Source organism: Neofelis nebulosa, chromosome 2, assembly GCF_028018385.1.
Source record: "Neofelis nebulosa isolate mNeoNeb1 chromosome 2, mNeoNeb1.pri, whole genome shotgun sequence".
Taxonomy (NCBI): domain Eukaryota; kingdom Metazoa; phylum Chordata; class Mammalia; order Carnivora; family Felidae; genus Neofelis; species Neofelis nebulosa.
In genome coordinates this window covers 188987076-189009994 of record NC_080783.1, presented here as the reverse complement: position 1 = coordinate 189009994, position 22919 = coordinate 188987076, and the positions used below count along the sequence as shown (strand labels likewise).

At 41.5% G+C, this 22919-nt stretch overlaps 1 protein-coding gene across 2 annotated transcripts; it reads left to right on the top strand.

Moving 5' to 3' along the window:
• Positions 1 to 418: 418 nt before the first annotated feature.
• Positions 419 to 20589, top strand: YBX1 (Y-box binding protein 1). Of its 2 annotated transcripts, XM_058717796.1 has the most exons (8): positions 420 to 738; positions 1435 to 1498; positions 11156 to 11189; positions 14027 to 14116; positions 14413 to 14715; positions 14994 to 15076; positions 19073 to 19338; positions 20199 to 20589. In XM_058717796.1, the coding sequence occupies exons 1-7, from the start codon at positions 573 to 575 to the stop codon at positions 19305 to 19307; spliced, it is 975 nt and encodes a 324-aa protein (XP_058573779.1). In that variant the 5' UTR covers positions 420 to 572; the 3' UTR covers positions 19308 to 19338; positions 20199 to 20589. The 2 variants fall into 2 exon arrangements, with proteins under 2 accessions (XP_058573780.1, XP_058573779.1); XM_058717797.1 differs by lacking the exon at positions 14027 to 14116 and having other exon boundaries at positions 419 to 738.
• Positions 20590 to 22919: the final 2330 nt, after the last annotated feature.

Sequence of the window (22919 nt, the reverse complement as noted above, 5' to 3'; positions counted from 1 at the left end):
CTATGGGCTAAGGTGCCGTCGGGTCCCCTTCCAAGCCCCCGGGTCAAGGCCGGGTAATCCCGGCTCAGGCGTTTGGCGGTTGCCCTTCCCTTGGCCAAGACCCAGCCCTGGACGTGGGGCCCGCCCGCCCGCGCTGCAGCCTCGTGAAAGTCACGTTCACTCTGCCCGTCCTCTCGGGTACTCTATGGTTCTCGTGGTGACTCTACTCTAATTCTAGTTCCGGTCTCTATGGCGGCGGCGGAGGCAGGAACGGTTGTAGGTCGGCCGAATTAGCCGCCTAAGAGCCAATGAGAATGGAGGAGTGATAAAGTGTTAGCCAATAGAAGCCAGGAGTCGGGGTCAGGTGGTGAGATTGGCAGCACTAGTGGCCAGTGAACGATGCTTGGGGCGGGTCGCTCGCAGGGCTTATCCCGCCCGTCCCGCCATTCTCGCTAGTTCGATCGGTAGCGGGAGCGGAGAGCGGACCCCAGAGAGCCCTGAGCAGCCCCACCGCCGCCGCCGGCCTAGTTACCATCACACCCCGGGAGGAGCCGCAGCTGCCGCAGCCGGCCCCAGTCACCATCACCGCAACCATGAGCAGCGAGGCCGAGACCCAGCAGCCGCCCGCCGCCCCCCCCGCCGCCCCCGCCCTCAGCGCTGCCGACACCAAGCCCGGCACCACGGGCAGCGGCGCAGGGAGCGGCGGCCCGGGCGGCCTCACATCGGCGGCGCCTGCCGGCGGGGACAAGAAGGTCATCGGTGAGGGCCGGACGGGACGGGGGTGGGGCCGTAGGGAAGCCTGGCGGCGGAACCGTTACCCGAAGCGGGGCGAGCCGGCGAGCGCGCGGCCGGCGGGGACCGACTCGGCGGCGCGCGGCCGCCCCTCCCCCAGCCTTCCTCACCCGCGCCCTCGCGGACGCCGGCCCGCCCGGTCCGCGTGCCCGGCGGGCGCGCGCGCGCGCGCCGCCGCCCGCGCCTCCTGCGGACCCCGCGTGGCCGCGCGCCCCTCCCCCCGGGCCGCCGCGCGCCGCCGACCGCGTGTGCGGCGGGGTCCCTCCCCTCTCCGGCGGCCGCGTGCGCTCGGGCCCGCACGCCGTTGTTCCGTCCCCCCCGGCCCGCTCCCTTCCGCGTGTACCCTGAGGGCGCGGCGCGCCGCCTACGCAGGCCCGTGTGGGCCGGACGCTTCCCCTTCCCTCACGTGCTCCCCGCCCCGCAGCCGCGCCCGCCCGCTGAGGCCCGCGCCCAGCGCCTACCCACGGGCCTCTCCGCCGCCCCGAGCTCACCCACGTGTGCCGCGGGGCCCGTGCGCGGCCTCGGAAGAGAGAGGCTGTCAGGGGGTCTCTGGCCGCTGGGGAGCGCGTGCGGCGCCGGGTGCCCCAGCGTGGCGGGTCTAAGAAAGGACGTCTGGTAATCGTGCGTTTTTTGTTTCTGTGTGTGTGTGTTTTTTCCCTCCAGCAACGAAGGTTTTGGGAACAGTAAAATGGTTCAATGTAAGAAACGGATATGGTTTCATCAACAGGTGAGATGACCGCTACCGTAGTCTCGGTCCTACCTTTTCGCTTGCTCTGCTCCTTGGGCAGGCCCTGCGGGCTTGGAAGGGGTTAAGCAGGGGTAGCTTGTTCCTTCTGGTGGGGTAGTGAGGTTTTGTTTTCCTTGAAGACTGAAGGGATCAGGGATCTGGAGATGGTCTTTTGTTTTGCAGCTAAATATTAATTTAAAGCTAAGTGAAGAGGCTGCTTCTGGTACAGAGCAATTTAAAAGGCGAGCGCAGTGGACGAGCCAACTCTCAACAGTTAGGGCAAACTCAGGTAACCAGGATCTAGTGTGATTCTCTGAGGTGCATTTTTATCCTTGTCACGTTAGTGAAATTGGTATTGAAAAATGTGATGTGATCCACTGGATTAGTACGTGGGGATTATTTCTAAGTGGTTAGCCTTTGGAGGTAACAAGAGTTGACAGTGCAGTAGGGGAGGTCTTGTCATCTTGACTGCTAAGGTTATATCGCCTTTGTTTAACGTTTCAGTGTATGATGTCTTGAGGGCCTTGGAGAAATTTCACATTAGAACTACAATTTCTGTTTGTTCCTGTAGTGGCCTCTGGAAGAAGCTACCCTTTTCCGTTTCTCAGGTTTTTTATTTCTCCTACTTTTTTGTTCTCATCTTTAGGATTAGTCCTTTGAGTCGTTTGTAGCAGTAGTGATGATAGCGTGCAGTTTTCATACACCGTACTCTTCTTCATGGTCTCCCTTGTGAGCCGGGCATCATTTCCAAGATGGCTGCCAAGCAAGGCTACTAGTGCAGTTGCATATGGGTGTAGGGCATGGTGTGTGCTCATAGCACGTTGGCCTTACAGGTGGGATACCTTCATCTCCTCCGCGTTTTCTTACATTCTTGTTTCAGAAGGCATTAAACAACTAGAAAAGAACACCTAAGAGTAGGAAATGATACTGAATGTTTGTGTAATGGACACTGCTGCAAGAAACCAAGTGGGCAAGATCAAGCTTAAAGACAGACATAATTGGCTGATGAAAAACCTTTCATTACTCAACCATAACATATTGTGGAAATGCTCAAAAGCAAAAGAGATTGTAAGCATTTGATGGTCTGTTTTCCACGTTTGCAGTTGTGGGGAAATAATTTTGTTTCTTCCAAAATCTTTGGGGAATTTTCCATCTGTTATTAACACTTTTTGTGACAGGTCAAAGCTACGTTTTTTCCTCAGTTTTTTGATAATTGGTTACTAGTGATGAAGAGAATGCATGGGTGCTTATATTTGACCACTTTTTAGCTGCTCTCTGAATGTTAGCATTTCAGTTATTATTTCCATCTTACCCTGATTCCTGATTCTCTTTAGTGGTCTATACCTTAAACCAATAGTTCTCAAATTAAAGTATGCTTAGTACCTTGGAAGGGTGTTAAAAATGCAAATTCCTGAGTTCTTCCCAGCCTAGATTCTTTGGTTCTGGGGTACATTTTTAACAAGAATTCCAAGCGATTATGTCTTGTGGGCCATTCCTTGAAAAATAATGCTTCTAATTTTTGACCCAGTGTAATGCTGGTGTATACATTAGAAGGGAATGTAATGTGCAGCGTTTTCTGTGGTTGGATTGTAGTTTGTGTAGTTTTGAAAGTGTATGCGCGTGCCTTATTTTTGCTATATTTTGTTAAATGGACAGAGATTATTTTTTAAGAACAGTTTCTATCCAAGGGTAAAAGTAGTTTATTTACATATTCTAAGTTTTTTTATTTCATGAGATGCCATTCCTTGAGTATCTTTATTCCAACCTGCAATTAACCCAATTGGTAGTCCTCCAGGGCAAGTTAAATGTAGATTGACTTTCGATGATCCTTCACTTGGACTATCCTAACCTCAACTATTTTGTCAAGTTAACCGGTTTAAATGTGCTTTGTGTTTTTAAACTGGTTTCAATGACTGTAAGACTTTCAAGTCACTGTAAAATGTGACTGTAATAAGTCCAAGAGAGGTTTACCTTGATGAAGGGAAAATGTAGGTCTTAAAGAACTATAGTCTGGAAGTTTGCAAGTTGGTTGGGTATGTAGACAGGGGTGGAGGTACCTGGCTGTCGATTGGGAGGGGGTGGGTAGACACTGCTGCTGCTGTGTAAGGGAGAGGATGTAGTCTTTGGGATGATGGCTGTGTCTCTAATTTTAACCTTGGGAGTTCTGTGAGTTATAATCTAGGTTCTTCAGATTTTTATAATTAAAATTGAAGGTATTTTTATGTAAACTTTTTTACTGTTGAAGAATGTATTTCCGTTGTAAATATTGTGATCTAAATTATTACCCATGAAAATGTTAGTATTGTAAGGATTATATTTAAAAGCGTTTTCTTCTGGTGGTTTTATTGTACAAAAGGCATAAGAGCTTTTAAAACATCAAACGTTTGGCAGCTTTTGTTAGGCTGCAGAATCTAGGAATGGTGAGAAATTCATGGTTAGTCTTCCTGTGCTGTCTTGAACAATAATTGGATTATGTGACTAAGAGGGGTTTGTTGAACACCACCACCACTTCCCCCCCCCCCCCCCCCCCCCGTTTCTTTTCAGTTTATTATGAAAAACTTCACTCAAAACTGTTGGAAGATGTCATTAGAAGGATGCCGCAGGGGTCAGTGGTTTCAGGGTTTGGTTCTTTGCTTTTTAAATCCGGAAACCTGATTTTTGTCTTTTGCTTCCAGCTGTTGAGGATTAATCCATGCTCACCAAACTCATGAAAAGTTACCATGAGTCGGTAACAATGGGACATGCATCTTTCATAGTGACAACAAGAGAAATACTCTGACTCTGTTCTCCAGAGTACTTAAAAATGCTTAATTAATCATCCTAGGGTTTGGTGGTGAGCGAGGGATTTGGAGCAAAGAGGATCCAGTAGGGCAGAGGGCACAAACTGGTGACCTCCTAGCTGAATCTACTCCCAGATGTTTTGTTTGGACAATAGTGTTTTTAAAAGGATTAGAAATAATTACTGACACTTAGGGAGATAATACCCAGATTTTCAAGTTACCTTTTTTTAAGATCTGAATTTTAGCTTTGGGGCCTGAAGTCCATGTAAATAAAAATCAGCTGGCCATGAGTATTATTACAACTTTCAAATAGGGCATACATTTTTTTTCTTTACCGCAATATGACAGGTTGGGTTTTCTCCTGTTGTTGACTTCCCTTCCTGCTTCGCTTCTGTGTATGCATTTGAATTTATTACCTGTGGTCTAGGAAGGTGTGATAAACCAAGCCAAGGAAGGACTTAGCTATCTCTCTTTAGCAAAAATACTGAAGTTGTGGTTATCAGGTTTAGTCTCCCTTCTAGGGATTCCATGTGTATGTAACTGATGAAGGTGACTTCCTTCACACAGTGATGGCACATAAAAGTAGCTAATATTTCTCAAACACTTAACACCAGGAACTATTGTAAATGCTTTAGGTGAACTAAACTGTTTAATTTTTAAAATCTTTGAGGTGTAGATACTATTCTGAAGACAGAGGTTGAGTGATTTGCCCTAGGAAACATAGTAAGTGGCAGAGGTAGGTTTTGAACTGTTTTCTTACTGTGGATTTTGTTCATTAGCTGCTGTTCTACTGTCCCTGAAAATATAGGCCCTTAGTCCTCTTCAATTTGGTTGGTGTCCACAAAGTTACAGGTAATTTCTTAGTGTGGCTATTCTTAGCCATTGAAAGGCTGTTTTCCTAAGTGATACCCAGCATGTCACTGGAGCTCCTATATGTGCTCACTATTAGTTCCCTGGATTTTAAAAGCTTTCTGCTTTGCACTGCCTGTTTCATGTAGTTTGGTATTGGCTATAATAGTCCCAGTTTAGTGTGCAGATTGGCTTTAACAAAAAGGACTTGCTTAATAGTCAGTATTGGGATGCAGTTGAGGAATTAAAAGAGAGAGCCTTTGACCCTTATTTCTTGGATCTTTTCACTCCGTCTCTGTACGACCTGCAAGCTAAGAATGGGTTTTACCTTTTGAAGGGTTATTTAAGAATATGTGACAGTCTGTGACCTTACGTGGTCTAAAATATTTACTGCCTGGTTCTTGGATTTTAAAATGTGTAGACTTATGGAAAAGTGATTGCCAAGTCTTTTGGGCTATTGAAAATCAGACTGAAGTTGATTACGCACAGTAAGGTCTATCTAAATCATAGAAGACATGGGTAGTCTGTAATATAACTAAATGCTGTGGCACTAAGAAGACTGTGCTACTAAGGCAGGATGGGTGGATGGAAGCATAAAATATGATACCTAAATAGTCCTTAGGTCATGATGTATCATTGGCAGTCTCGAAAAAGCAGTTGTTGGTTGTGGAGGGGGGATTTGTTTTGATTTCAGAACTGAGGCTTTTCAGACAATGGCTTTGTATACAAGGCACTTGAGGATTAATTTACATGCTGGTTGGGTTAGTTGCTCATCTTAAGTTGGCCAGAAGTCATCCTTGTTCACCAAGTCACTGATAATGTAAAAGCTTTTCATCTTAAGTCTAGAGAATGAATGTATTCACGTGCTGGGTTTTTTTTATGACTGTAGAATTAATAACTTGTGCAATTGAGCAATTTAAGTTGTTAAAAGGGCATGGTGTAGTAATCTGCAGCAAGGTAATAGAATAAGAGCGTTTAGTTATGGATAGATGAACTTGTGTATATGTTAGGTTTCATTTAAGGCAGTGCTGTGGATTGGTGCAAAAGTTTCCTGAAATTTTAGGACATCTTAAAACACTTTAATCTGGATAAACTTAGTAGTATAGGAGTTTAGTGCTAGCTACATGTTTTTGCCTTCATTGTGCTGCATTAGGAACTTTTAAGAGACTTGTATTTATAAATCCCAGCAGTATTTCTCTTTAGCATTTTCCCAATTTAAAAACGGTAGCCTCTTTTTTTTTTTCTTCAGCTGCTTGCTATCTGTGATTCCTTTTTTCCTTGAAGTCAGTACTGTGTCCTCATTTGCTGAATAAGGACAATGCTAGTTAAGAGTGAGAAAACCTAAGAGGAGGGGTTTTTGTGAAAAATTTTCAGTATAAATAATGCCCTTAATAACAGCAAGAGGTGGAGTAGAAGAATACAGCAGAGAGCATACATCTGAGTGCAGAACAGGACTGTGTGCTATATGGAATGACACTGTTTTAATATTGTAGGCCTGTGCTGTCTATACAGTAACTATTAGACTTGTATGGAAGTGTAGTTAGTGCATGCATCTGAGAGACTGAATTATTTTTAACTTGAATTTTAAAACCTACCCAATTTAGTGTTTGTTTTGAACCACTTTCTTTTGCACAGCTTGCATTTGTGAACCTACTTTGCAGAAGTGTAAAACATAGAGCAGATTATGAAGGCTTAGTATGAAAAAAGAAATGTAAAATACTTGGCATTTTTAATAATTGATTTGTACGTGTTTAAATGCAAAACTCGTTTTATCTGTTTTTACTTTTTTTATTGTGACTACTGGAAAATAAACTTAGATACAGATTTCCCCATGTTGCCCAAAAGTAGTGCATTTCTGTGAAACCTTTCATGAAAGTGAAGTGGTATAAAAGTTAAAGTGAACTTTTAGGTAACTAGGCAAACCTGTATTTATTTAGCTTGCATTTGATTTCTTTTGGACAGCAGTACTAGGCACTGTACAGCAAGTAAAATAATTGCCTCAAGTGGCAGCAGTAAGGAAGGGTTGAGGTTTGATTATAGTGTGGCCTGTAGGTAAGTGTTTTATCCCCACTATGCGTATAAGGTAACTTGCCCCAGATCATGTAGCTGGTAATGGAATAGCCAGAATTCTAGCCTTGGCTCCAGTGGTTCTAGTAAGGAGTTCTAAACCACTGCTCTATGTATATTGCCTGCTCTTCTCTCCTCTTCACCCTCTCTGATCAGTAGGACTTAACGTACTATATAGTGTGTGGAAAACAATACTTGGTAATTCTGCTGCTGCTGCATTGCATTGAATGTGGTGGCCTTCTAGGTTGAAATCCTAGGATAGACCATGTCCTATTTTTGTTACTGTTGTTAGCCTAGTGCCTAGCTAGCTAGTTAGCCTGTTAAAGGGATGCATAAACTAGTCTGCCCTGCCCATAGTCTTCCACCCTCAGTAAAGTACGGTAAAGACAGAAAGAAGTGTACCTTTTAGTTCTCGTGGATAATACCGCAAAAGGTAAGGTGCAGTCCTGGGGATGTCTCTCTGTTCCTTCCTTATTACGTTAGTAACAGCTAAAAGTTTCAAACATACTTCTTGATAATCCATTTTGGTCAGCTTATTTTAATTGCTGCTTTTCCCTCTTTGGTAAGCTCTCTCTATATAGTAGCCGTGAGCATGCATTATTTCCCAGTGTTACTGTAGATAGGGGTCTACTCCACAGCGATTTGTATGACTTGTGAGGCCAAAATGGTTTTTACATTAGGGGAGGGGATATGTAGCAGAGCCTTGGTCTATTTACAGGGAATAATTTGTAGAGTGGGGTTAATGATGGTGCCTACCTTGGGTTGTGAGGATTGAATGGGATGTATAGTTAAAGCACTTGGGACAGTATCTGGAACCTAAATCCCTCAGTAAGGTATGCCGTTGTGTCTAGGTTTTCCCGTTTTGCAGGTGGAGATATAGTAGAAGGGGAGGCAGCTTTCCAAGGTTGCACGGCTAATAGTGGAATGAGAACTAAAGATTGGATTTTCTTTTAGCAGTACCTTGAATTTCTGCACAGTCACTTAATAAGTTGCAACTAGATTGATTTGGTGCATCCAAACTGTAGTATTCTATCTTGGCTAAAACTGCATTTTTTGAGCTGTCAAATTTCTTCCTAAAATCAGATGCACTTTGGCCATGGTAATTCCCCTAACAGGCCGGTTTGTTGTCAAAAGAGTGAGTGCTGTTGTTGGCACCACACCAGTTAATGAGCCCATATTGGTTTCCACGTATCTTTGTACCTGCAGAATATGTTAAGCTATCTTCCAAGGGACAGCATTGTGTATATTGCCTACCTTGTACTGTTTTTAGGAAGATCCGTTCTAACTAGATAAGTCATTTTGGTAAATTTTTTAATTCCTTTTACAACCTTGAAGTAAAATTGTAGATAAATTTTTATTGCAGTGCATAGTATATTCTGTATGTGCATAGTTACTTGCAGCTATATTAGAAGACATGATGAATAGTCAGTGCCACCACAAATACTGATTGATAAAAGAAATGATGTATTGGCTACCCAGATATGCAGGTCGCATTATCAGTAATGAAAACTTCTTTCCATGGAAGTTGCATTTTTAGTAAATTCAGTGCATGTTGAAACAATGTAAAATACCAGATTCAAAACTCAAATATACTGGGGTGCCTAGGTGGCTGAGTCGGTTAAGTGTCCGGCTTCACCTCAGGTCATGATCTCACGGTTTGTGGGTTCAAGCTCCACATAAGGCTCTGTGCTGTCAGGTCAGCTCAGTCTGGATCCTGCTTTAGATTCTGTGTCTCCTCTCTCTGCCCCTCCCCGATCACACTCTGTCTCTCTCTCAAAAATAAGTAAACATTAAAAAAGATTTAAAAACCCCTCAAATGTACTTACATGAAAGTCTAGTAGGGTACCAAATAATTCTTTACCTAGTTCTCTAGTGCCTGACACCCTTCACCCCAGTTATGGCAAATAGTGCCCATCTTTGGAACAACTTTAAAGGACCTGTGGTGGTCAGCACTGCCCCTGTTGAGAGTTCCTGTTCTAGACTTTCCTACTCTACTAGTTTTTCATTGTACTTCTTCTGAGGGCCCTAGGGTTCAAAATTAAAGGGTTCACTATTAAAGATCTTAATAGTGATGGCTATGGAATTGTTTGTAGGATGCCTGAGGACCTATTTGACAGATGGGCATTTTGGCAACCATAATTCCCTAGGTGTTCCTAATATTCAACTAGCTTATAGAGGTCAATTTTCGGTCACCTGCCTTGAGTAGCTTTTGCAGTGTTCTGCATTTGTGTGTAGGTTTTTCTTCTAAAAATTTAAAATTTTGTTCCCATAAACTAAATGTCCTCGTGCTACGTGGGTTCTTTGGCGCGCAGCATTTGTTGCTCCATGGTTCAACGGGAAGCCAACAGTCAGTAAGCCAGTCAGTCTAATTCACTGTAACCTTTGTGCCTTTTGTCATTAAACATTAGAACTGTTTTTAAGCCCATTCACTCTGATCTACCTGACAAAATGAAGAGGGTAGGAGGAGGTCAAAAAAGATCTGGAAATCTATTTCTCCTGTGGTGTTTACTTACAATATCATTGCCTTCATTCCAGCGTCCTAGGTGAAAAGCTAAAAGCTCATTCTACCATTTTCCTCTCACTTCCAAAATCCACTTGTTCATAAAATTTCCCCTGCTTTTACCTCAAGAAAGAGACCTCAAATACTCTCCCTCACATAGGCTTCCATCAATCCTGGTCTGGGCTTCTGGAATAGTTTCTTATAACTAACTGGGCTTCTCTTGTATCTGAAATTTTCATAGTTGCTACTAGGTTTTAATATTTGATGTTATGCCATATTCCTCTACTCAAAAAAGCCTTTGCTGGCTCCTCTGCCTACATAATTTAGCTCTTGTTCTTTCCCTCCTCCACAGCCATATTCCTCATGACCCAGCCAGTTTGAACTCTTCTTGCATTGAGTTTGCTAGTTGCTGGTTTACCCATGTCCATGACCTCCTTTCTGTCTACCTCGGGAACATCTTTCTCATTTCCGTTAACTTCTTTAAGACTTAAGGCAAATGTTGCCTCCTTTAAAGTCCTGAAGCAGGTATTTTCAACCATATTTCTTTAGCACAGTTTAACTAGACATTTAATGATTGTTGCAAAATGGTGTCTGATAAGAAGTTAAAGGGGGTTGTGTGCTAGTAGGAAACTCATTCATCTTCACCTCCTTAGTTCTCCAGCACAATGCTTGCCTGCTTGCCACAGGAATGATGGGGGTATTGATGGCATCCATGTTTGTACCTCATTGTGGTCTTTTGTTTTTAAGAGCAGTTTTAGGTGCATGACAAAACTGAGCAGAAAATAGATTTTCCATGTACTCTGTGCTCATGCATGCAACCCCCCCAACAGGGTCGACTCCTGCACGACCTCCACCTGCACTATCCACCACAGTAGTGACATTTGTTAAAATCAACAACCTTACATTGACGTGTTGTCACATCACCCAAAACCCATAGTTTACATTGGTACTCATTCTCGGTCTAGTACATTCTGTGAGGGTTTTTTAAGAGTCACCTTTATGACCTCGAGGAGATCTTGGAAATTGGAAATGGTGAGGAGGAACTGAGAAGGAAGCTAGTAATTAATGGAATGAGCTATATTTTTGGTCTCCTACTTAAATTAGTAACAGTGCTCTTAGGAGTAACAGTGGGGTGTGCTGGAATATTGTTTATGTTTAGTAGGATAAGTGTGACAGTTGCTAGTCACACCTTAATGGCTTAGTAGGTCACACTTGGACTTTTTTAAATCCTACAGTAGTAATGTTGCAACTGTTGGTAATCTCTTGGTCTTAAAAAATGAAACAAAACAAAACTTTCTGCTTTAAATTTTCTAATGGCTGTATGGCATCCAGAAAGTCCAAGTGATGATAGGAAAAATGGGGGCGGGGGGAGATGTACAGAGAACCAGGCTTATGCTTAATCTTTGGTAACATGAAATGTATTCCATTTTCTGACTTGTTCAACTTGGTTCTGTCTTGTAGGAATGACACCAAGGAAGATGTATTTGTACACCAGGTGAGTGCTTGTGTGAATGTTTACAATTCTGGTTTTAAGGGTTGTGAGAAGGGATGCATGTTTTCTCAACTATTGTTCCTTACAAAAAGGTTATTCTATCCAACCACCAAACAATTTAGTTCCCACAGGAAGTGCTAAAATGTATACATTGAAATATTGTATTGGCAGCTCACTTAATTAAAATAGGTGTATCTCAGATGGGTATTTTGTTAATAGTAGTTTTTAAATGATGAAGTCTGCTCAATTCATACTAAATTTTTAAACCCAATTTCAGAGGAAGAAAAAAAATCTCCCATTAACCTAAACTTGAACTAATAATGCTATAAATACACACAAAACAAAAAAACACAAAAACTTTGGTGAGGTGTTTGCAAATGCTGCTAGGTTTTATCTCTGTGGTGGGACAAAATCACAATAATCATGGGGGAGAAGTAGGACTAAGCTGCAAAACCTATAAATTTGAAGTGAATGCTGGGGGGAAAAAAAACTAGCAAAGTAGCCTAGGTCCCTCTGTTTATGTTAAAACACTTTGAATAGGAATTACCTTCGGAGAATTTTGTTCTGGCTTGAAAAATTTAAGAGTCCTTAGTTTAGGGTTGAGGTGAAAAGGCGGTGTGGCAAAGTTGGTAATTACTCATTAAATAATTTTTAGATTGGCTTCAGTGTTCTGTGGGTAAAAAACTAACACAGGATTAGGTGCTACAATGCCAAACTTTGACAAGTACATTTAAGAAAACTACTTTGGAAAATGCGCATTGAGGAATTTTATTAAAGCCACTGCCAAGTAAACACTAGTATCTCGAACTTAAGTACATCATGGGCTCCGTTGGACTTCATTATCTTCACAGGTGTGCTGTGGGTAGGAAAAACACATTTGTATGTGTGTACTTGCAGTTTTTTCACTAAGACTATTGAAGTATTATCAGCTTGTATTGAAAATCACTTTAAGAACTTTTTAGCCACTTTATCTTTTTATCCAGACATCAAAAGACATAGTTGGTTTTCACACTCACTGTTAATCAGGCAGGTGTGAGCTTGGATGGCAGCATACTCCTTAGGAAGAGCTGTCTGAGGTTGGTACTTTGTCACCTTCTGAGGTATCCTATGCAGCATTCAGTGGCAATCAAGGGGGGAGCCAGATCAATTTCTTGAATATCCAAAGCCCTATCAGATAATCTCAGGGTCAAATATATAAGAATGGAAACAAATGTTCTAAACATAGGGGCCCCTGGCTGGCTCAGTCAGAAGAGCATATAATTCTTGATCTCGAGCTCGTGGGTTCCAGCCCCATGTTGGGTGTACAGATTACTAAAAATAAGTAAATAAACTTCAAAAAACAAATTCTAAACATAAATATGGGACTGTTCAATGTTACTTTGAAAACAAGTGTTTAATAAAATTGAATGCCAACGCCTTTGTGTTCTTAATTTCCCTTCACATGTTCAAAAGAATATGCATAATTAGAAACAGGAGACAGCAAGGCTGGTCAGTCTTGTTACTTGTCAGCAACATTAAAGAGTTTGGGGAAATTGGGGTGTTTTGAAGATGCTGACTGAAAGAAGTTTTGAGATTATAATTCTCCATACTTCTGCTATCCCCTATGACTGCAGGTAATTGAGAGTTGGCTATATATGGAAGGTATGAAAACTTTGTGACAGTTTAGATGACAGATGAGCTCAATTATTTGGCTGAACGCATGTCACCCACTTGGTACTGACCCACAGGTGTCACCAATATGCTTTCCTCTTTATTTTGGAAGTGGTTTCAACATTTAGTTGTTTCTTGGGACTTTGGATGCTCAGGTCTTAGTGTATCCGGGAAACTGTAGTTCTGGGCAACTTAGCTTAATTGGCTTCAGCTTTGTTGGTTGTCCTGCCTCCTATGGAATGGAAATGCATGAGTGATCCCGTAATGGATACCGCTGTGATGTAGTAGAATGAACATGGGATTTGGAATCCCAAGACCTGGATTTAGAAAAGTCCATACTTTTCGAAGTGCCACTTAGCTGTGTGACCTTGGGCAAGTCACCTAAGTTTTTTTAAAGCCTGTTTAATTGTCTGTAAAAAGGGAGTAGTAATAACCTCACGTCATTTGTCATAATGAGTTTGGGTAACACATGAAAGAACTTTATTAAGTAGTACATTCAAATGTGAGGTGTTACTCTTCCCCTTTTACTTTGTTGTAGCAGCAGTCTAGAGAACAAGTAACAATGTGAGATTTCTTGTATTCTGAGGAGGTAATAACTGACTATCCCACACGGTCAGATAATGTAAAGAGTGGCGCATAGTCAATACATGTGAATTGCATTTCCATTGAAGTATTATCACAGAGCGGTTGGAAGGGATTTTGGTTGACATTTGTAATTGAGTTTGATACGGTTAACACAGGGACAAAGTTGGTTTGGTCAACTTTGAAGCATGCAAAACTAAACTCGCCTGTCATCTAAACTGGCCCTGTGTGGGGCTAGCTTCTACTATTAAGTGCAGTCTTTGGGGGATAGATGGATATCCTCATTTTGTCTAAAGCTACATATGATGCTTTTGCAAAAAGCGTGTAAATACATATATATATATTGTTGTGTCTTGAGTGTTAAATTACTTGTTTTAGTTTGGAAAATAGTGGTAAAATGCTGGGGCCTTGTAAGTTTAGAGTATTTTGGTTGAGGTTGGGGGTAGCATTGGTCCCTGTTTTCCTAAATTTATTGACGGTTTGGTCTTATTTAAAGCTAATATTAAGTGTTTATCCAAGCTAAAATAATATTGACTCTGGTACATTTTGAATGAAAAAAGCACATTATTCTCCCCTGTTAATCTATTTTTGGAATGTGATATTACTAGACTGCCATAAAGAAGAATAACCCCAGGAAGTACCTTCGCAGTGTAGGAGATGGAGAGACTGTGGAGTTTGATGTTGTTGAAGGAGAAAAGGTGAGGATGCTTTTTGTGTAAAGGTTTGACTTCAGTATGGAAATATTTTGGAGATCTCATCCGTTAGGATGGTGGCTCTAATGTGGATGGATGGGTCAGGTGACCACATGAACACAGGTGCATCAAGCCTTATGTGCTGGCTGCAGTTAGAGGGCAATCTCTTCAGAACAGTGAGGAACTGATACTTAATCATTTCTATGCACCCCTGGCCACATAGACCCTTTATTTGCTTTGTGTAAATTTTGTTAAGTGTACTTAATTCTGTTGTCACTGTCAATATATGATGGCTTTTGTAGGGTGCGGAGGCAGCAAATGTTACAGGCCCTGGTGGAGTTCCAGTGCAAGGCAGTAAATATGCAGCAGACCGTAACCATTATAGACGCTATCCACGTCGCAGGGGTCCTCCACGCAATTACCAGCAGAACTACCAGAATAGTGAGAGTGGGGAAAAGAACGAGGGATCGGAGAGTGCTCCCGAAGGCCAGGCCCAACAGCGCCGGCCCTACCGCAGGCGACGGTTCCCACCTTACTACATGCGGAGACCCTATGGGCGTCGACCACAGTATTCCAACCCTCCTGTGCAGGGAGAAGTGATGGAAGTAAGTTTTCACCGAAAAAAGTAAAAGAATGAACAGCATGCAAAAACTTTGAATAAGTCTGCGTTTTAAGCATATTGTGAGTGTCTTCTATCTGTATTGGAGCAGTTAATCTAATGGGAAGCATTTTTTTGATTCCTAATAAAAACCCAAAAGATTAATTTATAATATAATTACAGTTAGATGATTTCTTTATTTTTAACTCCTGTATGCAGACTTTGGATTTGTCTGATGGGGTTCATTTACTGTTACTGATTGAGTCAGCTTGATTGTCTTTCCAGGGTGCTGACAACCAGGGTGCAGGAGAACAAGGTAGACCAGTGAGACAGAATATGTATCGGGGTTATAGACCACGATTCCGCAGGTATGGTTTGTGTTAAATTTCTCGAGCATGTGTTAGGACTCAGCAGCATCATAATTCTCCTGCAGCCTTTTTGAGTCATTTATTTGTTAACACTTAACATTTTCTTTCATCAGATGCCTAAGAGGTGAACCTGAAGTCAGTTATCTTTGAGAATGTGTTCTTTGCATCTTCTTGCTGGTACTCATTAAAAACAGCTTGTATAGATGAGGTCTACTTTATATGATTGTGTCCCCCCCCCACCCCTTGTAATAAGGGTGTACGGAATTTCAGTTTTTCTGTCCTTGCACAGGTAAGAGAATAGTTCAAGCTGTATTCTATTACATGTTTTAAGACCTTCATTAGGAGGGAGAAAGGTAAAGGTAAGCATTGCCTTTCAAGCGTTAGAGGAGTATCTGAACTGTACCTTAACATAAATGAGGAATCGATAGCGTAACCTCTTGAGATGGTATAATTTTCCATTAATCACGTCTCAATTGAGGGTTTTTTGTCACCCTTAAATTGCAAAATAAAATCGCCCAGTAGAGTATAGAGTAATTGGAGAAGCGTTTCATGAGCCAGATGTGTTTGTTTAGTATATAAATATGGTAGTCCTCTTTGAGGCAGTATGCCCAGTCTGTCCCACAGTGGGTGGATAGAATGGTGTAACAGTTACTTTTTAGGGCTCTTTTTTTTTATTAAAGCATTGAGTCTCTAGGTGTGATCTTATAACTAACAGTTTACTCAAGGCAATACAGTAATAACTCTTAACTAATGATGACTTATATAGCAACTTTAACCGTTGATGGCTAAGTAAGCTTTAAGAAACAAATTCCTTACTATAAAAAGTATCTAAAATACAATATAGACGTCTTCAAAATACATTGTGATTCTAATTTCTATTAAAGAGGTTTCTGACAACACCACCACCCCAGTCTTTTGTGTACTTCAACAGAGATGGAATACTGAAGCTTTAGAAACTAGGGAACCCAGCTGAGATTACCCTATCTGCATCAGTATATATGCATTGAGAGTTCTGCAGTAGCCAGTGTCTATAATGTATTCTTGTTTCCATTGATGTATGTTGTGTCCTGAGTTTTTAATTCATGAAAATAGCCTGGAGTTCTAGCTGGTTCATTTAAAATCTCCACCAGGAGTTTGTTAGCTGTGTGTTGGATGTTGGAGATAGATGGTGTTTCCCTGTTGAGTGTGGAAGATTATTTTTGATGCTGACAGATGAGCTTTGTTGATCTTGAACTCAGCTACTGTTCAAAGTAGTTTTAAGCCAACACAAAGATAACCTTGTTGAAATACTGCAAATGATATCACAATGTCATTTTTCAAAGTGATCAGTGTTTTTAAGATTGGTCTAAAATAGGCTCTCGTGGCAGTTTCCTTTATATCCAAGAGTGCCAACAGCAGAAAACTTGGTTTGCCTTTTTGTTAAGCTATAAAGTTGCTTAAGTTTTCTGCCTAGCTTTATTGGTGTCTTTAAAAAATAGCCTGTAAGTTTTTATTGTTGAGTGCTTTGGTTTTACTGTTTGCCTTTTAATTAGAAGTAATAGTCTTCGTTTGGTGGATAGACGGGTTGACAGAGCCACATACAATGCATGGGGTTAAAATCCTGATTAGGTTCCAGGGCAAATTGAAAGATCTAAGGCAAGTATAGCAGTTTCACTGAGGAGACAAATGAAGTGGCAAGAAGGGAGAAGTGGCATCAAGAAAGTGTTTTTGAGAAGGGCACTACTATAGGCTGGAAAATTCAGTAGAAGACAATTGTCAGGAAAGTGAGTGTAGAACCATCTTCAGATAGGGTAGGATTTTGTCCACACTTAAGGGGTGGGCCCTTTGTTAGGAACCCTCGGTATTTTATGTGTAAGAAGCCTGAGTATGTGGGTATGATGTGTTAGTGGCATCAAAAGGAGGGGTCAGTGAAGAGGTGTGAGGAGTTTGGGCCAAAGATGTGGGATTATCTCAAGAAGAGAAATCAGGAAAATCAAATAATAGAATAAGGGTCACAAATTTAAAGTGGGGCCAACCAATGTGGTTGTCTTTTCCAGCCATTTTCGAGCAGCAGGCTCAGGTTGAGCAGAGTTGAGTTTGTCCTACATTTGTTGATCCAAATGAAGAACCTGGGGCTGGGATTGGTTATGCTTAATTAATGGTCAGCTTTTTTACTTGGGTAAAAGGGGAGACAAATATTAAGGGAGATTGGGAGATAGAATAATTGTAGCATCACTGGATTATAAATTCTCATGGAAATAAAGAATGGACGAACAAGAAGGAATTAAACTAGGAAAATCGGAAAGGGTGTTTGGAGAATGGAATACTTGGAAATTGAGAGAACCCAAATAGAAGAAAACTGGATAGGAGGTAAAGAACTTAAATACCCTACCCAGGTTATTTGGGGCTGTCAGGATGACGATAACAGGAAAAGGATAGTAAATGGAACATAACCTAAGATGTGAAAGCTTGGGGTTTTAGAAAGAAATGGGGAAAACTGACTTAGAAGCCACAGTGATAGGTGTAGAGCAGCCACTCTTGAAGACTTCAGGGGAGAGCTAGAGCAGTTTTGCCTAAGACTTGCAGCGAGGTCCCAAAACGGGGGGGGGGGGGGGGGGGGGGTAAGGAATTAGAACCCATGATGACCAATATGTATAAAAGACATGATACTAATGTTGATGTTTTTGAGGTGATGTAATGTATGGATGGAGGAAAGGCCAAGAAAACCTCACTGGTTTCTAACACTTAGTTATCAGCTGAAGAAATTCTCATCTTTTCTTTGGTGATAGAAGTGTTGATAATTTCTTTGATCCTGATCACCTTAAATTTCAGGCCATTGACCATAATATTGCTATAGTGTAAACTTGAACTTTGTTTTCTCAGTGTATAGCTCTGGATTTTAGTAGTATAGTCACATAGTTATGCAACCATTACCACTATCTCTTAATTCCAGACGTTTTCACCCACCTCCCACCAAAAAAATACCCTTGCATCCGTTAGCAGTCACTCATTTCCTTTTTCCCTGTACCCCAGCCCCTGGCTACCACCAATTTCTGTCTGGATTTGCCTGTTTTGCACATCTCATGAATGGGATCATAGATTTGTATGTCTGCCCTCTTTCACTTTAGCATATTTTTTAAGATTCATCCATGTTGTGGCATGTAGGATTTAATTCCTTTTCATGGGTAAATCAAGGTCCACTGTATGGATATCCTATTTGTTTCTTCAGCAGTCAGCTGATAGGCACTTGGATTGTTTCCACACTTTTGTTAATGTGAATATTGTAATCATAAAATAGATATTTTCTTGGGTATAGACCACTGAGTGGAGTTGATTGCTGGGTCACATAGTAACTCTAACAATTTGAAGAATTGCTGGACTATTTTCCAAAGCTGCTACACCATTCTTATATTCCTGCCAGCAGTGTGTGGGTTTCCAGTTTCTCCCTATCTTCACCAACACTGGTTATGCCTCTGATCTTTTGATTATGGCCATCCTGGTGGGTATGAAGTGGTCTCTTACGGTTTTGATTTGCCTTTCCTTAATGACTGATGGTGGCTGTGTGCTTTTGATTTCTTTTGAGAGAACATCTTGTCTTTGATTTTGATTTCCTGCCTTTTTAGCAAGTGCTCATCTATCTGTAAAGGGTTAGTGGCACTTGTTCCCAAACCTGATTACCATGAAGCCCATTTAAAATGACCTCATCCAAGTGTCTGTGGTGTGCCATTTTTAGTCAGCTCATGATTTACTCACTGTATCATCTATTAAAAAGTTAGAATTTGCTGGTCCATTAAAACCAGTTTTAAACTCTCATCTTCTAGTTTACACTTCCAAATCCTTGCACTAAACTCTCTCATTCAGTTTGTGAAATGCGAACCAAGTTTTGCACTTCTCATTTTTGATAAACAGGCCAGATATGGTGTTTAGTTGTCTGAACCAAGTGATAAACATTGGTGGGTGGGTTAAAGAAAGCGTGAAGGTTTTCTGATTGCAGTTTTGGCACAATGTTCATTCCAGGGGTCCTCCTCGCCAAAGACAGCCTAGAGAGGACGGCAATGAAGAAGATAAGGAAAATCAAGGAGATGAGACCCAAGGTCAGCAGCCACCTCAACGTCGGTACCGCCGTAACTTCAATTACCGACGCAGACGCCCAGAAAACCCTAAACCACAAGATGGCAAAGAGACAAAAGCAGCCGATCCACCAGCTGAGAATTCGTCCGCTCCCGAGGCTGAGCAGGGCGGGGCTGAGTAAATGCCGGCTTACCATCTCTACCATCATCCGGGTAAGTAAGCTTAGATGGCCTCTGGCTTCTGAGCAGTCATGCGTGGGGTCCATTAATGCAATAGAAAGATAAGCCATTGTGACTTAGGGTGTCTTCACCCATATTAATTTTCTAATTCCCTAAATATGCAGTTTTGGTAGTGGCAGGTATCAGGGCCATACTTAGCCTCTCGCCCACCTCAGTTCTGACACTTAGAGGCCTAAGTATTTCTTGAATATTAATTAGAGCCTTTGTCAACTGTTCTGAATGAATTCTGTGATTTTACCAGTAAGCTGAGGAAAGTCTTGCTAACTTTATTTACCCTAAGAAGTATGATGGTTGCGTTGTGTTTCTTCTCAAAAAGAGGTGGGATAGCTACTAGAATTCACAACCTGTGTGGTGATGAGCAATATAGTCTCTTTGGGGAAAGTGGCAGTTTTGACATCATACCAGTTCCAATATTAAAGGATTCCTTTGCATTCAACCTTTTACTTGATCCTCAGAGGCATGTAATTGTCTCTGTTTTGTTCCGGAATTGTCATTTTCAGCCAGTAATGGCTTTTGTTTTTTTCCCCTCTATTATTTTGTGGTAAAAAGTGGTTAAAGGGGAGAAGGCATGCTCCAGCATCCAATAACTGGACTCATGCCTGCATTATTTTCCCCTCTGAATGGCAAAAGGTCATGCAGAACTTACAAGTAGCCATTCTTGTCACAGCATTGTCAGCCCCCTGTTGGAAAATCAGTGTCTTGGAATAAACATAGATTTGTTAATGCCTTCCTACTTAGCTAGTGTGATCTGGAGCAATTTGGTGTGTACTAAAAGAATGTTGTAGACGATGTAGTGCGAGATAATCTTAAATTTATTTATTTATTTTCTACAGTTTAGTCATCCAACAAGAAGAAATGAATATGAAATTCCAGCAATAAGAAATGAACAAAAGATTGGAGCTGAAGACCTTAAGTGCTTGCTTTTTGCCCATTGACCAGATAACTAGAACTATCTGCATTATCTATGCAGCATGGGGTTTTTATTATTTTTACCTAAAGATGTCTCTTTTTGGTAATGACAAACGTGTTTTTTAAAAAAAAAAGAAAAAAAAAGCCTGGTTTTTCTCAATACACCTTTAAAGGTTTTTAAATTGTTTCATATCTGGTCAAGTTGAGATTTTTAAGAACCTCATTTTTAATTTGTAATAAAAGTTTACAACTTGATTTTTTCAAAAAAGTCAACAAATGGCAAGCACCTGTTAATAAAGGTCTTAAATAATTGTCTTTGTGTATATTTCTGTCTTGTCTTATTTTAGTTTGTAAGTCCTTAGCTAGCTTAGATGATACTGGTAATTATTACTCAGGGAAATTTCCTTAAAACATGTAGTTCTTTAAGGGAGAGTATTTATTTTGATAACTTGGCCATTTTCCTTCTTGTAAGATTCCTTTGGCTGTGGGGGGCAGTGGTAAAGGGGAGAGGGCATGCTCCAGCATCGAATAGCTGGACTCGTGCCTGCAAGCCACTTATTTCTGGCCTTTTGGAAAGTTATTTTACCCTGCCAGTTGAAGATACCCACCTTAAGAGTTACCGTATACCTGCCACAGAGCCTATTGTGCTCAGTAAAGAGGTTCAGCTCCTGTGTGAGGTTGACTGAAGATGGTAACAACAGATAATATAATGCCTATAGGAAGACTTGCTAAAGAATATGGAAATTGGTGAAAATAATTTTGTGTTCTCAGCTCTCTTCTACCCTAAGCCTCTTCTGGTTATTTTTTATAATATCTTGCTAGATGTTCACTTGGAATCCTCCTGGTCAGCTTTTTGGGCCCAGGGGAGAAAGATGATGGGGATTTAGAGAGGCACATCCAGGAGTCCTACGGTGCTATGTAAGTCCAGGTGGGGGTGCCCCTTTCCAGAATGTGCTCAGAATTCACACAACCAAGATTGCATTGTACTGGTGCTTTTAATTCTAGGGGACTGGTGAAATAAGGCAGGAAAATAATATCAAGTAAGCTAGTATCTTTCAAACTCCTTCCAAACTTAGGACCAACTTTTTTTCTTTTTCTTTTCTTTTTTTTTTTTTTTTTTTTTTTTTTTTTTGCCCGCTGTAAAAAAATATTCACTGCTGGCAAGAATGCAGTGGAACAGATTTGAATACTGCTGATGGTTGTAAGATGTATTTTTTGTAATTACATACTTAGGACGTGTTATAATGTTATCATGGAAATTACAACACCAACAATACTGGTTAAATATCCAATACAGGTATTCCTCACTTTTTCAAAAGTTAACATTATATACTACGTTGCCTTTAGGAAGCATGTACATTATTACTTGTTTTTGCTAGCAAAGAAATCTGAAAAGAATTTTTGCTTTATGAAAATAGCATTCAGTGTTTGTTTTGCTGCAGTGAGCTGTTAACAGGGCAATGCACACTGAGCAAGAGTGGTGCCACCAAGTTCCTTTCCTAGAAACTACACTCAGCATCAGTATCCCATAGTGTGGAAGAAAGTTTCCTGCAGTGTGGTCTTGATGCCAATGTTGCAAACAAAACTGCTTATGCATTTTTTCATGTGTGTTTGTCTTGGGTCCTGTTGCCCAGCACCTTATGAATGCCTTTGCCATATGTAAGAATTAGTCTGTGAGTCTCTAAGGCAACCCAGAGAACGTATTTTTTTCTCCAGCTAGGATGAAGGTTGACTGCCCGATCTGGCAGTCAGATGGCACAAGCATGAGACTTGGGAGAGGTCAGCACTTTGCTAGGCGGGAGTAGGGTTCTTCAGAAGCAGCGGTTTCCTCATCTGACAACTCTGCTTTAGTTTTTGAGCCTGGTGCTCCAGCCTTTAACAATTACAAGTATCTCATATCCCTTTATAAGAATTATTTATGTTGCTGTAGCAGAAAGATCACAGGAGAGTGGTAAGAAATTAGGTACCAAAAATGAATGAGGTGGGGTGCCTGGCTGATTCCATTGTCAGAGCATGCAACTCTTGATCTTGGCGCTGTGAGTTTGATCCCCACATTAGGTGTAAAGATTGCTTAGAAATAGTCTTTGGGGCATCTGGACGTCTCAGTTAAGTGTCTGACTTCCGGCTCATTATTTCACAGTTTGTGGGTTTGAGCTCCACGTCTCTGTGCTGACAGCTCAAAACCTGGAGCCTGCTTTGGATTCTGTCTCCCTCTCTCTGCCCCTGCCCCACTCGCACTGTCTCATATAATCTAAACATTTAAGAAAAAGTTTTCTTAGAAATGGCAGTGGTGTGATATAGAAGAAAGCCTACCACCAAGAACCCTGATGCGTCAGGTTTCAGGAGGAAGGAAAGCCACTGAAAGGGCTCTAAGGGAAGTTTAATTTAGAGGCAGAGTAAGAAAGTGAATCAGAAGAGGCTGGGGACCAAGTTTCAGAAGGCACAGTTGAAGGTTTGGGAAGTGAAGCAGCATGGGTCAGATTTGGAGCTGGTGAAAGCTAATGGAAATTGAGTAAGTGCTGACTGGAGTAAGCTTGAACATCTGCTTAAGCGACAGGTAAAGCAGAAAGTGTCACGTGACTGGCTTCATGCTGAGGTTTTGCTAGCCGAAGGGTTAGTCTGATCTGTCATGGGTTAGTTGACTT

Bases quoted from the DNA above. Each gene is read 5' to 3' on its own strand.
- YBX1 (XM_058717796.1), top strand. From the start codon at position 573: ATGAGCAGCGAGGCCGAGACCCAGCAGCCGCCCGCCGCCCCCCCCGCC. The intron at 14,117-14,412 runs GTGAGGATGCTT...TGGCTTTTGTAG, and splicing joins ATGTTGTTGAAGGAGAAAAG to GGTGCGGAGGCAGCAAATGT. The intron at 14,716-14,993 runs GTAAGTTTTCAC...TTGTCTTTCCAG, and splicing joins TGCAGGGAGAAGTGATGGAA to GGTGCTGACAACCAGGGTGC.